At 39.7% G+C, this 15,500-nt stretch overlaps 1 protein-coding gene across 2 annotated transcripts in view; it reads right to left on the bottom strand.

Annotated features, from left to right (window-relative positions):
• The window catches only part of ELP4 (elongator acetyltransferase complex subunit 4), a 389,970-nt gene that overhangs the window by 297,797 nt on the left and 76,673 nt on the right, over positions 1–15,500 (bottom strand). For both annotated transcript variants that reach the window (XM_056526644.1, XM_056526645.1), the window contains exon 4: positions 5,463–5,591. In XM_056526644.1, coding sequence (XP_056382619.1) covers positions 5,463–5,591 — 129 coding nt within the window. The remainder of the gene's footprint in view (positions 1–5,462; positions 5,592–15,500) is intronic.

Consider the following 15,500-nt stretch of genomic DNA (forward strand, 5'->3'; position numbering starts at 1 on the left):
TATTACTGTATTACTTTAAAAAGAAATCAGTATACAGGGCTGTATGAGGACTCTTGCACTGTAATATGTAGTTTACATCAGTATTACTTTTGTGCAAATGTGACTTTTTCATTACTTTGGACTTTTATATTTTTGGTATTATTTGGCATTTTCACACGTGGTGATACCAAATATGTATGTTTGTTCATTTATTTAATTTTTTTTTTTTTTATTGTTTTGTAAAATTGGAAAAGATGGTGATTTAAAATTTTTATTGGAGAGGGACTTGTGTATTTATAAAGACCTTTTTTCTCCCTATTTTTTGTCACTTTTTGTTTAGCCGAAATAGGGAATCACTTTATTGCTATTTAATGTTCAGTGCTATGCATTGGCATAGCACTGATCAGTAATATCAGTGACCCACTGCTAGAAAGCAGGCTATGCAAATGGATCCTGAAAGAGCAGCATGGAGAAGGTAAGGAGACCTCTGGCCGCCATCTTGACCCTATCACAATCATGCTGTGGGTGGTCCAATGAGTCTGATAAAGCCCCCTAATGCTTTAGATCTCATAATATTGCTGATGGCATCTGAAGGGTAAATGGTGGGCCCCACAATCTTCTTAAGGCGCCCCAGCTCTCCTCATGCACTGAGCAGGGGTCAGCAGACACCCTCCATGCATTTGTATGGAAGACCCAAAGATACACGAGTACAACGCTAGATGGTGTCTGTAGCTCCTATCAGCTGACAAATTTCCTTTAAATGAGAGCATATCCTAGTGCTACCCGATCACTTTATGAGATAGGAACAAATGGATCTCACACCATTCAGAAGAGGAAACAAAATTCTCTCCCCAAAATGAAATGTTACAAAATTAACACTAACTCTTCAATCCCAAAGTATGTGCAGATTAGAATGACCCCAGGACCTGCATTACACATTAGTAAGCCTTAAGGTCTTTGTGACTCAGCAGTCTCATTAAAGAAGTCTTAAGTGTCCGAGCAAGACCTCTGTATCACCGATATGGTCCCTTGTTTAATTATTCAGCTCTTCTTCAAGAAACTCATACAAACTCTAATCTCTATGCTAAGCAGCTTGACCTTTCCTACACCGAATATTCTCGGGTTACCAGCAGCCTCCCTTATGTCTCCTCCTGAAAATCTAAAAGTTACCTGACGCCTGACAGATTTAGAAAATGAACTTTGTATCACCTCACCTGAAGTACATCACTTAACCATTCCATTGCCCTGATACCAACCTCGGCGCTTGGGGCTCACCTTGCCCCCATAGGTGTCAATCCTATAAATGACACCATTACCTTCTTAAAAAGTTATTTCAGTTTCTGGTCAAGACCGGACGTGAAGGATCACAGATAATCCGTGAGGAGTCTTCCTTTATATACATGGTAAACCTGCACAAAAGAGTAACTATTCGTGCATTATGCATCATTACATCAAAACTGTGGACAGATGAGAGTTGATGTCTACATCCATGTAGTATTCTTAGTTCAGCGACCCTTAATTTGCTATGATGTAACTAGGACAAGAAGTTTTAATAGTGTTGGTTCCTTAGAGGGCCATATTTCTCACACACTAGGTTTTGATATCAAATATAGATTAGCTATGACAAACCGGGCTTAGTTTACCAATTGAGTATGTTTTCTATATACGTGTGCATCATGTGAGACACCAACAACCCCTAAGGCCACCTTATTATTTTAGGTTTGTAGGAAAATAATAAAATTCAAAATAATAAAAAAAAAAAATGGGAAAGCTGTTAATACGTTATCAACTATCCACCAACTGTGATAATTGGGAACCCATGAGAGCCAAAAAAAAGAGGTCCTTCCACCCTCATTTGAATGAAGTGGTGATCGAGCATGCGCCCTGTCCTCAGTACAGGTCATCAATATCAGATTGATGGTTGTGCCAACACCTGGCATCCTGATAATCAATCATTGATTGCTAGAGCCGCAGTGCCCACACAACCGGAAAACAGAGCCTGAAGCAGATGCCGCTCTCTGTCTAGCGGCTGTGCTGGGTTACTGCAGCTCAGCTCTCATTCACTTGGATGTATACACTTTCCAAAACAACCAGATTATTTACATTCCGCATTGAAAGTAGCTGGGAATATGCAGCATTTGCCTATAGGTTTCACCTGGAAGTCACTTTTCATAAATACTTTCCACTCTGGTTAAAGGGGTACTCCACCCCTAGACATCTTATCGCGGAGGTCCCGCTGCTGGGATCTCAGCTGTGGCACCCTAGACATCTGGTGCACGGAGTTCTGGATGACTGGCGGCGGTCAAACGGTGACTCCGGTCGGCTCATTTTTGACCTGTATGCGGTTTTCTGACCGGGCCTAAAACCGTAGTATACTATGGTTTTAGGTCCAGTCACAAAACCGGCTCATTAAAGTAAATCGATTTCAGCGCCAGTCCGGCTGAGGTAAGTAAGCGCCCGGTTTTCCCCTTCCCCTGCCGGATCCTGCAACCCCTAGGCTGAAAACGAGGTGTGAATGCAGCATTAGTCAGGTTTTAAAGAATCAGTTTTTTATCAAAAACCTGATACGGGAACTGTATTGCAAAAATGTGGTGTGAACCCAGCCTAACAAATGGATGCAACCTGATGCAAAGGGGTGCCATTAAGTGGCATCCTGTTGCATCAGTTTTTAATCTGTTTGTATCCTTTATTGGTTGCTCACACCTCTTCTGAGCATGCACAGAAGTAATAACGGATCAAAAACAGATTGGAAAAAACAGATGCAAACGGATGACATTACAAGCTCATCCATTTGCAATAGACTTCAATGTTAAATTTTATATATCCCTTTCTAATCCATTATCCTTGACAGAGAAAAAAATTCAGAATGAAATGTCTTTTATCCGCTAAAAATAACAAAATAGGAACCAAATTAGTGCAAATGGGTGACAAAGGACTGTATATAATAAAAAAAAAAATAAAAAAATAACATCACTTGGATCTATTTACAGCTGTTTGCATAAGGCTTGAACGTATTTGAGAACAGGCCTGAATGAACGGGGACTGATATTAATGTGAACTAGACTATAATGAATAACTATAATTGTTTATTTTTATAAAGTACTATGTTGAGAATTATATTACGTAAAGAATGTTGTTACCACTGAGATTTTATTATATTTTTTTTATATATTATAATAGATGATAAATAGGATTAGCACTATGCTAATGCATTATACATTTATAAAGGAGATTTCATATACTTGTATTTTTGTTTAGGTCTGATTTATTTATGTGTTCAGTTGTATGCACTTTCAGCCAGTTGTCACTTCACCTCTCTTCCAGTGCGTTGTGAAAATGTATGATAGATATATATATATATATATATATATATATATATATATATTATATAAAATGTCTCCTTTTTTCATGCACTTTCCTCAGTTCTGTACTTTTAACCAACATGCACTATATCTTCATTACATATTTATTTATGACTGTGGTTTGGATCCTGTGCAGTACACACAAAGGATTAGTCCCTGTTCACATATTTACCCATTTTCCCCTTTTACATTTACCCGCATGATGTGCTGCCTTCTTACGTGGCACTTGTGCAATGAATCTTTTACTACTGAGCTCATTCATGTTCCCTGTTGTACAAGAGGATGTGACAGGCGCCATCTATATAATAGCGTATGCCTGCGTCAACACTTAGGAAGCGATTTATCATTGCATTCCTGACCTTTTATTGGCTGATATTTGGGCAGTTAGCTTTTGTGCAAAAATTTTGCACAATTTCAAAATAGACAACTGTGGCAAAAGTGACTGTGGAATGAAGTGCTTCATTCTTGACTATGCAGTGGATGAGATTTATTAACTGTGTCTTAAAAAGACATAAAAATAACGTGCAATGTAAAAAAAATAAAAAATAAAAAATAAAAACACGCCAATTCATACCACCTCTACCTTGCCATAGAAAAATGACATTTTACAGCAAGTTCGGAGGTGATTTTTCATTTGTGCAAAATGTATGAAAGTCTGTGCGCTGTTTGGTGCACATAAGCCAAAAAAATAGCAAAAAAAAGGCTGTGAAGTGGCTGCGCACAGACACATAGATAAATCTCCCCCTTAGCCTCCTGCATCGCCCTGGTGACGGCACATGCGCAAATACCGCAAGTGATGTGACACATCCCCTTTGTAATTTCAGATCCCTGTCTGAGACTGCCTATTTAATAATGACTGCCTCATAGGTCTTTATAGGCTACTGCCGTGTCCCGACAGACCCCATTCACTTGCATGGAGTCCATCAGTGAACCAGTAATTTTACAGGAAGAAAAAAAACTCTGCTTGCATGAAGATATCAGATTATACTCCACTTTGTGGTTTTATTATAGTCTACTACTGTGGCATCTTCACGTTTGCCTATTTACTTCCATTGGGTACGATAATCACCTGTGTATTTGATTTTTTTTTATGTGCCATACTTGGATATATGAAGCTTATTATTCAATAAAGTTTACGTTAATATTTGTTATATACAACTTCTGTTGTGCCTTAATTTTGTTTTTCTATTTACCGTATTTTTTGCCGTATAAGACGCACTTTTTCTTCCCCAAAACTGGGGGGAAGTTGGTGTGTCTTATACGGCGAATACACAGCTATCGTGGAGGTCCCTGCGGCCATCAACGTCCGGGACCCGCGGCTAATACAGGACATTACCGATCGCGGTGATGCCCTGTATTAACCCTTCAGACACGGCGATCAAAGCTGACCGCCGCGCCTGAAGCGAATGTGACACTAACCCAGCTCAGTCAGGCTTTTCGGAACCGCCGCGGTGAAATCGCGGTGTCCCAAACAGGTTACAGGACACCGGGAGGGACCTTACCTGCCTCCTTGGTGTCTGCTCCATGCCGGGATACCCTGCATGGCCGGCGCTCTCCTTCGTCGCCATCACGTCGTCGCGCACGCCGTCCCATCATCCAATAGGAGTGGCGTGCGTAGCGACGTGATGGCGGCGACGGAGAGCAAGGATACCGGGCAGCAGAGACGTTCCGGAGCGACGGGGACACGGCGACAGCGATGGAGGGCGACATCCAGGGCAGCGGTCACGGGTCCGGAGCGGCGGGGACACGCGAGTATTGCCTCCTATACCAGTGGTCTTCAACCTGCGGACCTCCAGATGTTGCAAACGGCTGTACGGGCATGCTGGGAGTTGTAGTTTTGCAACATCTGGAGGTCCGCAGGTTGAAGATCACTGTCCTATACAGTATGTTACATTGTATTTGGTTCAGAATCTTTTTTTTCTAGATTTTCCTCCTTTAAAATTGGGTGCGTCTTATATGGCGAAAAATATGGCATAGTTGGGTACAGTGAATTACTGGACCTCCTTAGGGGGATTTTTGGAGTTTTTGCTCCACCTTTGTTAACACTTAAGGATCTCTAAACTATTTAAATATGTATTGTTTTGTTTTTTTAAACCAGACAACCCCTAGAGAAGACAGTACCTCCACTTTCGGTAAGTTCTGGTAGCGCCATGCTATCTTCATTGTGTCTTCTGCTGATCTAAGGCTTTCAGTAACATTCGTTTTACTGTCTTGTGCCTGTATTTCATCCGGAAGAGGTGCAGGTAGGTCCTAGAAGAATAAGGAAGTGTGTCACAAAAATGGAAACACAAAACATGCAGTAATGATACCGCAACACAACAGGAGACAACAATAACCGGATAAGTAAATTATCCAAGACCAGTATAAAATTATAGGTCACCTGACAAATGGCAACTGAGAATCTACACACTAGACGTAACCTCATCCGGTTATTTTTCAGGTATGTGAAAATCTGCAGGGTAGTTGTATGAAGTTTGGAACTCTTAGCAAGTTAGTATCTAAATGCTTCTCTGCTTAACAAATGCCCACCCTTAAACATCATTCAATGAGCCAAAATGGAGAGACACTCCTTTGTAAGCAGCTACCATACAGATTTAAAGATGACCGTTAATCAGAATGTCTTCTATGTAATGCTGCATGTCCCTATGATTGCCGCTGCAACAGAAATGCCTATCTGGCCACACCTTCCCTCTGACAATGGTAAAGAGAGATAATGGTCTGCACACCCAGGTTAGATGATGGGTGCCATGTGGATTAAAGGGGTATTCCAGGGAAAAACTTTTTTTTTTATATATTAACTGGCTCCAGAAAGTTAAACAGATTTGTAAATTACTTCTATTAAAAATCTTAATCCTTTCAGTACTTATGAGTTTCTGAAGTTAAGGTTGTCCTTTTCTGTCTAAATCCTCTCTGATGACACCTGTATCGGGAAACGCCCAGTTTAGAAGCAAATCCCCATAGCAACCCTCTTCTACACTGAACTGGGCGTTTCCCGAGACAAGTGTCATCAGAGAGGATTTAGACAGAAAAGAACAACCTTAACTTCAGAAGCTCGTAAATACTGAAAGAATTAAGATTTTTTAATAGAAGTAATTTACAAATCTAATATAGATACAATGGAGAGGCGCCTGTCTGTCTGACCATCACTGAAGACCCGAGCAACCCAACAAACACCTATACCTAAGGTGTAAAAAATAGGGAAAATATGCTGAAAGAAAATGGGGCTCAAAGGTCAAAGATATTTGGTTTAAAATAATAATTAATATTTATTAATATAGAATAATAGTAGATTAAATAGGGAATGTACAGGGCCCTTGTACTCCCCTAAATAATTTTAATTAATACAAAATATAAGATATAATTTTTTATTGTTTTTGATATATTTATTGTTTTTTATTATATCTTATATTTTGTATTAATTAAAATTATTTAGGGGAGTACAAGGGCCCTGTACATTCCCTATTTAATCTACTATTATTCTATATTAATAAATATTAATCATTATTTTAAACCAAATATCTTTGACCCCCATTTTCTTTCAACATAATTTACAAAACTGTTTAACTTTCTGGCACCATTCTTAAAAAAAAAAAAAAAAAAAAAGTTTTCCACAGCCCTTCAGCCTCAAATTCACCTCCAGGTCCCGATTGCCCAGCCTACACAGGCTGATTGACAGCTTCCCCTGTATTAGTGCATGTACAGAAAACATGGTCAATCAGCTTGTGTGAGCGGAGTAAGCAGGACTCTTCCTGTATCTCTTAAGAGTCCTGTCAGAATTTACTCTGCTTTTTACTAAGAAATCCTGTTCCAAATTATATAAAAATATACATTCACAGAGCTCAGCTTCTTTCTATCATATACTGCTCTCAGGTAAAGTAGTAAAAACCACTTGACAGGTTCGCTTTTACAAGTAAAAAAAAAAAAATTTAAATAAATAAATAAAAAAATAAAAAAATGGTTGTGGCTTTCGCATAATCGTCATTACTACTCACAAACAGCAAGCCCCAAGTAACAACCTTTCTTGAGTCATAGAGATAATTTGTTAGATGACGGGTAATGATCAGGGTTAGGCCTCTGTATTTTTATTTTATAATTAAACGCTTGCACAATGCTACGCAGTTATTAATGTCTTCCCTGAATGCAAAACAACCCAGGCTCCTATTTTGATTAATATATAACCATTTTCATAGGCGATGACTAGAAATTTATGGTATTTAAGCTTTCAAAAATTATCCAAGCAGTAACAATCATAAAAATGCTACCCATGCATTAGAAAAATGCAGCTGAACAATGGGTCGTTAACGTAATCTATTATTTTAAAAAGCGAAACATCTTATTTAATTATATCTCAGAGGGATACAATGACTTTTTTCAAGATTTTTTTTAAGGTAATGATTATGAATGTTTTATAAATGAATACTGTATATAATGAAATGTTACAAAAAAATAATTATTTGTCCTATAAAAGTAAAAATTATTAACTAGTTAATTAAAAATGATAGTATATGCCATACCTTGCTTATTGGTGGGGATTTACTGCTAGGTCCACCAACAAGCTATATTAGAATTCCCTAAACAGAAGCACTCTTGGCAACCCGGGAACCCGGGAACACGGCTGTGTAGTGAGGAAGCTAAGTTCATCTCCACATTGGAGCTCTGTTCGGGAGTCCGTTCAATACAGAAAATACTGAGTTAAACAACGTTGCACAACAGAATCCAATGGGTCCCAGAATGGGATAAGTCTGGTGTCCCTAGATTTTTTTTTTATTTTTTTTTTTTAAATCAACTGGTGCCAGAAAGGTCAACAGGTTTGTAAATTACTTCTATTTAAAAACCTAATCCTTCCAGTAATTATCAGTTGCTGTATGCTCCACAGGAAGTTCTTTTCTTCTTGAATTTCCTTTCTGTCTGACTACAGTGCTCTCTGCTGACACCTCTGTCCATTTTAGGAACTGTCCATAGTAGGAGAAAACCCCCATAGCAAACTTATCCTGATCTGAACAGTTCCTAAAATAGACAGAGGTGTCAGCAGAGAGCACTGTGGTCAGACAAAGGAAATTCAAAAAGAAAAGAACTTCCTGTGGAGCATATAGCAGCTGATAAGTACTGGAAGGATTAAGATTTTTTTTAATAGAAGTAATTTACAAATCTGTTCAACTTTCTGGCACCAGTTGATTAAAAAAAAAATAATAATAAAATTCCTTATGGGAATGTTTAAAATTCCTTTAAAGGGGATTTTGTTTTCCTGTTTAGAGACAGATACCGAAATACCATTGGGGCTCACAATTGAAATTCAGCATCAGTATCATTGTTTTTGGAGTGTGGGAGGACATCAGAGTACCCAGAGGAAATCCATGCAAACACAGGGAGAACATACAAACTTGTTGCTGATGTTGTCCTTGGTGGGAATTGAACCCAGGTCACAAACACTGCAAGGCAGTGGTGTACTTACTATGCTTACTTAGTGTACTCACTGTCTGCTTAGGTGGCATCTAAACAGTGGTATTTAGTTAAGGTAGATAGACGGTGCCCAGGGCAAACACATGGTAGGACAGCTATATATTATATATATCCTTAGAAAAAAAACTTAAATCGACTTTAGCCTCTATAGTTCCGTTTGCACTATTTAAGTCTGGCAGTCTATTTTATTTTTTGGATGTTCCCATCTCGCCACCTCATACGGATAACAGTAATGTTCAGCAAATTAAAAGTAATCATTAAAACACCTTATTAATGTAATTAAGTGTTTTTCATTTATTAGAGCCGTGAATAACAAAGAGTACATGTCTACTTTCTATGCATGTGTTTTAATTCTAACCTTATCTAATAATTATTGTTCTTGCCTTTTAGCGCTTTGAGCAATGCAATTAGTCTTTTGCTAAATGACAATGAGCGATAGTCGCTTTCCCCAGCTTACCTTTATTCAAACAGCCCGGCGCCGGCGTAATGAAAGACTAAGTGCAACATTCTGTTGTGTGCCACATTTCAAGTCTAACTAGCCTCCATGCCACAGTCCCAGATATGAGGGGTCCTCACAATAGAGAGCTCTTTTAGGTGCTCCAGTGTCAACATGTAGTGTGCTTGCCCTTGCAGGGTCGAATAGAGAAAAAAAATGAACTAAACATATCCATATTTTGATCCCTAGGGAGCAGGAAAATATTAAATTAAAAACACAGTGTTCCCTTGGGCAAGAGCATAGACAGAAAGAAGCTCAGCTTATGTAGACCCAATCAAACAATTCTTCACATCTCTGTGTGATACGGGGAAGGGGCTATTGGGGGTTAACTGCTGTCAAACCGGAATTTTTAAGTCTTCAGTGGTGCTACACTCCACAAGTCATTGGGAGGTCCCTGGTGGCTTCTGCCTGCACCGCTGGTCTTGACTGATAGATCTTTCTATATCGAACAGAGAGACATCTATCAATCAAGGCTGGTGGGGTGGTAAGACTCATGGTTCAGGCCACAAAAAAGTGATGACAGGTTTCCTTTAAAAGGATACTCCACTACTTTAAAACTCATCCCATATACGCAAGGGTTCTGACCTCTGGGATCATTTTTAAAGTAGTGGTGTACTCTTTAAGGGTAGGATCTCGTAGTGTATTTTACCCTGCAGACATGTGCAGACGTGATCTGGCCTCCAAACCTTACTGCACACACAGGGCTGCGGCCAGGTAACCTGTAGATCTGAAGCATATTCACGGTAGTAGATCTGAAGCATATTCACGGCAGCATAAAATACCCTGCAGATACGGTATGTGTGACCCTACCCTAAAAGGGGTACTCCACTGCTCAGCATTTGGAACAAACTGTTCCAAACGCTAAAGCCGGGAGCTTGTGACATCATAGCCCTGCCCCCTTATGACATCACGCCCTGTCCCCTCAATGTAAGTCTATGGGAGGGGGCGTGACAACTGTATTGAGGGGGCAGGGCGTGACATCATGAGGGGCGGGGCTATGACGTCACAAGCTCCCGACTCCGGCGTTCGGAACAGTTTGTACCAAACGCTGAGCAGCGGAGTACCCCTTTAAGAGTAGGGTTACATGTGCAATATTTTGCTGCATATTTTCTGCAGATGATTTTGCTACCCATTGACTTTAAAGGTAGGGTCACATGTGCCGTATTTTATTGTGTATTTGCATATTTTTCTACACAGCAGCAAATACACAGCAAAACCCTAATGGGTTGGAAAATCTAAATACACAGCAAAACACAGAACATATGACCCTACCCTAAGGCAGAAATTTACAGCTGCAGATCTTGCTGCAAATTCTGCACCTGTTCCATGTGGATTTTACGCCTGCTTCATTGGTGCTGATAAAATCTGCTATGAAAATCCACAACAAATCAGCACCAGACAGAGTGTACTGCACACTGAAAACCAACAGCATGGTCACATTCACAGCATATGGAAGAAATCTACTAAATCTTACCCACTGCTACTTTAACATCCTGTGGATTTTATCTGTGCAAATAATCCACAGGCAAGTTCTGTGATATTAGCCTAAAACATTGTCTCATAAAAAACAAATATAGAAAATATTAGTTTTTAAAACTTAACAATGGAGGCAGTTGGTGCTTATAAATGATGTACCGTGTCTAGAGCAATATAAGCGAAATATGAGTTTTGTCTTCACACTTGATTCATAGAGTTTACACGTTATTAGATATGATTTGGGTTGTTGGTTTTTGCATTTTTAGCTCAACAGCCTTTTAAAAAATGTTTTTCCCATGCTTATATAGCACCAATATTTCTGCAGCACAGCACAACAGAGACTATCCCCATGCTCACAATTATGGACATTTATCAACGGGTTTAGTCAGGTTTTCTTTACTATAATTGTCGCAAAATTGTCGCAACTGCGACTACGCGATTTTTCGTGCGACATTTTGACTGGAAAGCGAGAAAAGCAAGTTTTCCAAAAATTAACTATGTAGTAATAATTTTAAAATGGACTACGGGTAGTCAGGTATTTATTAACTGCGACAGTCGCAACTGCGCAAAAAAAAGTCGCAGCAGCGTTAAAAATTGACTAAATTTACTCCAGCTCAAACCTGGAGCAGAAAAAGCTACTACCAAAGTAAAAAAGGAAAAATTGCTTACGTCAAAGAAAATTATCAACAGGCTGAAACCAGTTGATAAATACGTCGCACATAAGCAAAACAAAAGTAAGGGAAAAATTACTAAAAAAAAAAGAATACATAAGCAAACATTGATAAATGTCCCTCAATATCATTTTTCTATCTATCTATTACACATTAGACACAAATTTAAAGGACATTTTTTAATCACTTTCCCCCTCACCAAAATGCTTTCTATTTTCGACTTTAAAACCCACATGAGAGCTTATTTTTTTGCACCACAATTATTATTTGACTTATGTTACCACCAAATTTACAGTGAAAAAAAAAAATTATATTATAGGGCAAAATTAAAAAAACAAATAAAAACAAAACAAACCACCATTTTGTAACTTTTGGGAGCTTCAGTTTCTACGCATTGCACTTTTCAGTACAAATAATACATTATCTTTATTCTACGAAAAAGAAGGAAGGATCCGCCTCTGCAGGTAAAAACTCGAATTTATTGGCACCCACCACAGGAAAACATGGATAAAAGTAACGCGTTTCAAGCGCCAGACACTGCGCTCTTCGTCATACAACTAGTTGCGAACTCACAGGATTTTATAGGTGGGGCAATCCCAGGTTCTCACAATCATGTGGGAGCGTGGGAATTAACCCTTAACATGATGGCAAAATCCAAAATAATTGGCTGAAAGTCATGCAAAAGCGCATGGTGTGAACAAACGCCAAGACACAAGAATGGATAAATGAAAAAGTAAATGAATAAAGAGTACTTAAATAAATCAATAGTGTAAAATAACTTCCCGGCGTCTGTTCATACCATGCGGAACACGGGTAGCCAGTTTCAAAATCCAGAAGACCTCCCGGTTCAAAAGTTTTTGTTTGTGGTTACCACCTCGTTTGGGTATGTGGACACGTTCTTTGGCAGTACATCTCAGGGATGAAAAACTTCCTGAGTGAAAATCTGCACAATGTTTCGATACGGCTGAGACATTCCGGGAATTGAAGTGTGGAATGTCTGATAAATGTTTTCGAAGTCTAGTTTTTAACGAATTAGTCGTACATCCAGCATATTGCATGTGGCAAGTTATGCAGGACACCAAGTATACCACAAATGTGGTGTTACAATTAATGTATTGTTGAATCTCAAAAGTCTTGTTATTGGTATATGATGTAAAATACTTGGTGACCTGCATAACTGTGCAACATGTACAACGTATATGTCCACATTTGTAGGAGCCACTGTGTGTAAGCCAGGAAGGCACCCGGGGACGGGTGGATAAAAATAGACTAGGTGAAACAATTTGGCCCACAGTAGGAGCCCTCCTGGCCACACACTTGTAACCCACCTCATCTATACATTTAAAATGAGGATCATTCAAAATCATAGGCATGTGCTTTTGTACAATGTTACAAATGCTCCTGAATTCTGCACTATAGGCGGTAGAAAAAATAACTGCTGAAGGGCCACGTCTGAATTTGGGTTTACGGGAACTGTTCAACAGATCACTGCGGCTCTTGGAGAGGGCAATTTTTGCAGCCCTGTCCAATGACCACTTGGGGTAACCGCGAGCACTGAGACGAGACTGGATGGTCTCAGCTTCCCGAAGGAAGTCTTCCCTCGTGGTGCAATTCCTGCATGCCCGGATCATCTCTCCCACCGGCAGGTTCTTAATAACGTGCGGTGGGTGGCATGACCGGGCATGCAGGATAGAGTTGACAGCCGTACTTTTACGGAATGTATTGGTAAAGACCTTTTTGTTCAGGACGTCACCCCGAATATTCAAGTCAAGAAAAGAAACAGAATTAGAATGGTCAGTAACAGTGAAGCAAAGATTACAAACGTTAGAGTTAAGATAAGATGTGAAGTCTGGTACGGTCGCTACCCCCGACCTCCAGATGAAAATGAGATCTTCAATATAGCGATCGTACCAGATAAGTTGAGAAGAAAAAGAGTTGTCAGATGTGAAGAAATAATTAGCCTCCCACCAAGACATGTAAATATTAGCTAAAGAAGGGAAAAATTTAGCCCCCATAGAAGCACCAGTGATCTGAAGAAAAAACATGAAATAATTGTGATGAAGATAAGTGACAGCAAGTTCCAAGAATTGACAAAGAGGAGAAGGATAAGAAGAATAAACAGAGAGGAACCACCTAAGAGCTACTATAGCAAGATCGTGAGGAATGACTGAATATAGCGAGGTGACGTCTGCTGAAACCCAAGAATAGTCCCCCTCCCAAGTAAGAGAATTTAAATTAAATAATAAATGCTTAGTGTCCTGGATGTAACCAGGTATGGAGGGGACCAAGGGTTGAAGCAGGGTGTCAACCCAGGAACATAAGTTCTCATTTAAGGATCCTATGCCGGCCACAATGGGTCGGCAAGGTGGGGGAAACATGAGCTTGTGTACTGATAATCGGATGTTCTACCAAAATAAAATCCGCTTCCTTGGATGTGAAAAAACCCTGCTCTCTTCCCAAGTGCACAAGCTCAGACAATTGGCATTTGAATTGAGTAGTTGGATCGGACCGTAGCATAATATAGGTATCAATATCAGATAACATATCCAAATAAATTTTTCTATAAAGTCTTATAAACGTAACCAATTATATGATCATGGCTCCACGGCTCCCTGCAATTTACCCAAATTTTCCACTAGGAATACTAACTTTTATCCCACAACAGTCAGGACAACAGTCCTTGATCTTTTTCAGGATGCCATGGACCCATGATCTCGATATATTATCATAGTCATTTACACAATCATGTTCTAATGTGACACGTGCAGAGAAACTTGCCCTTGACAGCCTGTCCGCTGCTGACGATATAGTGGTAAGACAGGCTGACAAGGGCGGGGCAGTAGTCATTTTTGATAAAGGACTTTATAGAAAAATTTATTTGGATATGTTATCTGATATTGATACCTATATTATGCTAAGGTCCAATCCAACTACTCAATTCAAATGCCAATTGTCTGAGCTTGTGCTCTTGGGAAGAGAACAGGTTTTTTTCACATCCAAGGAAGCGGATTTTATTTTGGTAAAATATCCGATTATCCCTATATTTCATTCGCTCCCTAAAGTACACAAGCTCATGTTTCCCCCACCTTGCCGACCCATTGAGGCCGGCATAGGAACCTTAAATGAGAACTTATGTTCCTGGGTTGACACTCTGCTTCAACCCTTGGTCCCCTCCATACCTGGTTACATCCAGGACACTAAGCATTTATTATTTAATTTGAATTCTCTTACTTGGGAGGGTGTCTATTCTTGGGTTTCAGCAGACGTCACCTCGGTATATTCAGTCATTCCTCACGATCTTGCTATAGTAGCTCTTAGGTGGTTCCTCTCTGTTTATTCTTCTTATCCTTCTCCTCTTTGTCAATTCTTGGAACTTGCTGTCACTTATCTTCATCACAATTATTTCATGTTTGATGGGGCCTTTTTTCTTCAGATCACTGGTGCTTCTATGGGGGCTAAATTTTCCACTTCTTCCTTCGGGAAGCTGAGACCATCCAGTCTCGTCTCAGTGCTCGCGGTTACCCCAAGTGGTCACTGGACAGGGCTGCAAAAATTGCCCTCTCCAAGAGCCGCAGTGATCTGTTGAACAGTTCCCGTAAACCCAAATTCAGACGTGGCCCCTCAGCAGTTATTTTTTCTACCGCCTATAGTGCAGAATTCAGGAGCATTTGTAACATTGTACAAAAGCACATGGCTATGATTTTGAATGATCCTCATTTTAAATGTATAGATGAGGTGGGTTACAAGTGTGTGGCCAGGAGGGCTCCTACTGTGGGCCAAATTGTTTCACCTAGTCTATTTTTATCCACCCGTCCCCGGGTGCCTTCCTGGCTTACACACAGTGGCTCCTACAAATGTGGACATACACGTTGTACATGTTGCACAGTTATGCAGGTCACCAAGTATTTTACATCATATACCAATAACAAGACTTTTGAGATTCAACAATACATTAATTGTAACACCACATTTGTGGTATACTTGGTGTCCTGCATAACTTGCCACATGCAATATGTTGGATGTACGACTAATTCGTTAAAAACTAGACTTCGAAAA

The sequence above is a fragment of the Hyla sarda genome, chromosome 6, assembly GCF_029499605.1.
Source record: "Hyla sarda isolate aHylSar1 chromosome 6, aHylSar1.hap1, whole genome shotgun sequence".
Classification (NCBI taxonomy): Eukaryota; Metazoa; Chordata; class Amphibia; order Anura; family Hylidae; genus Hyla; species Hyla sarda.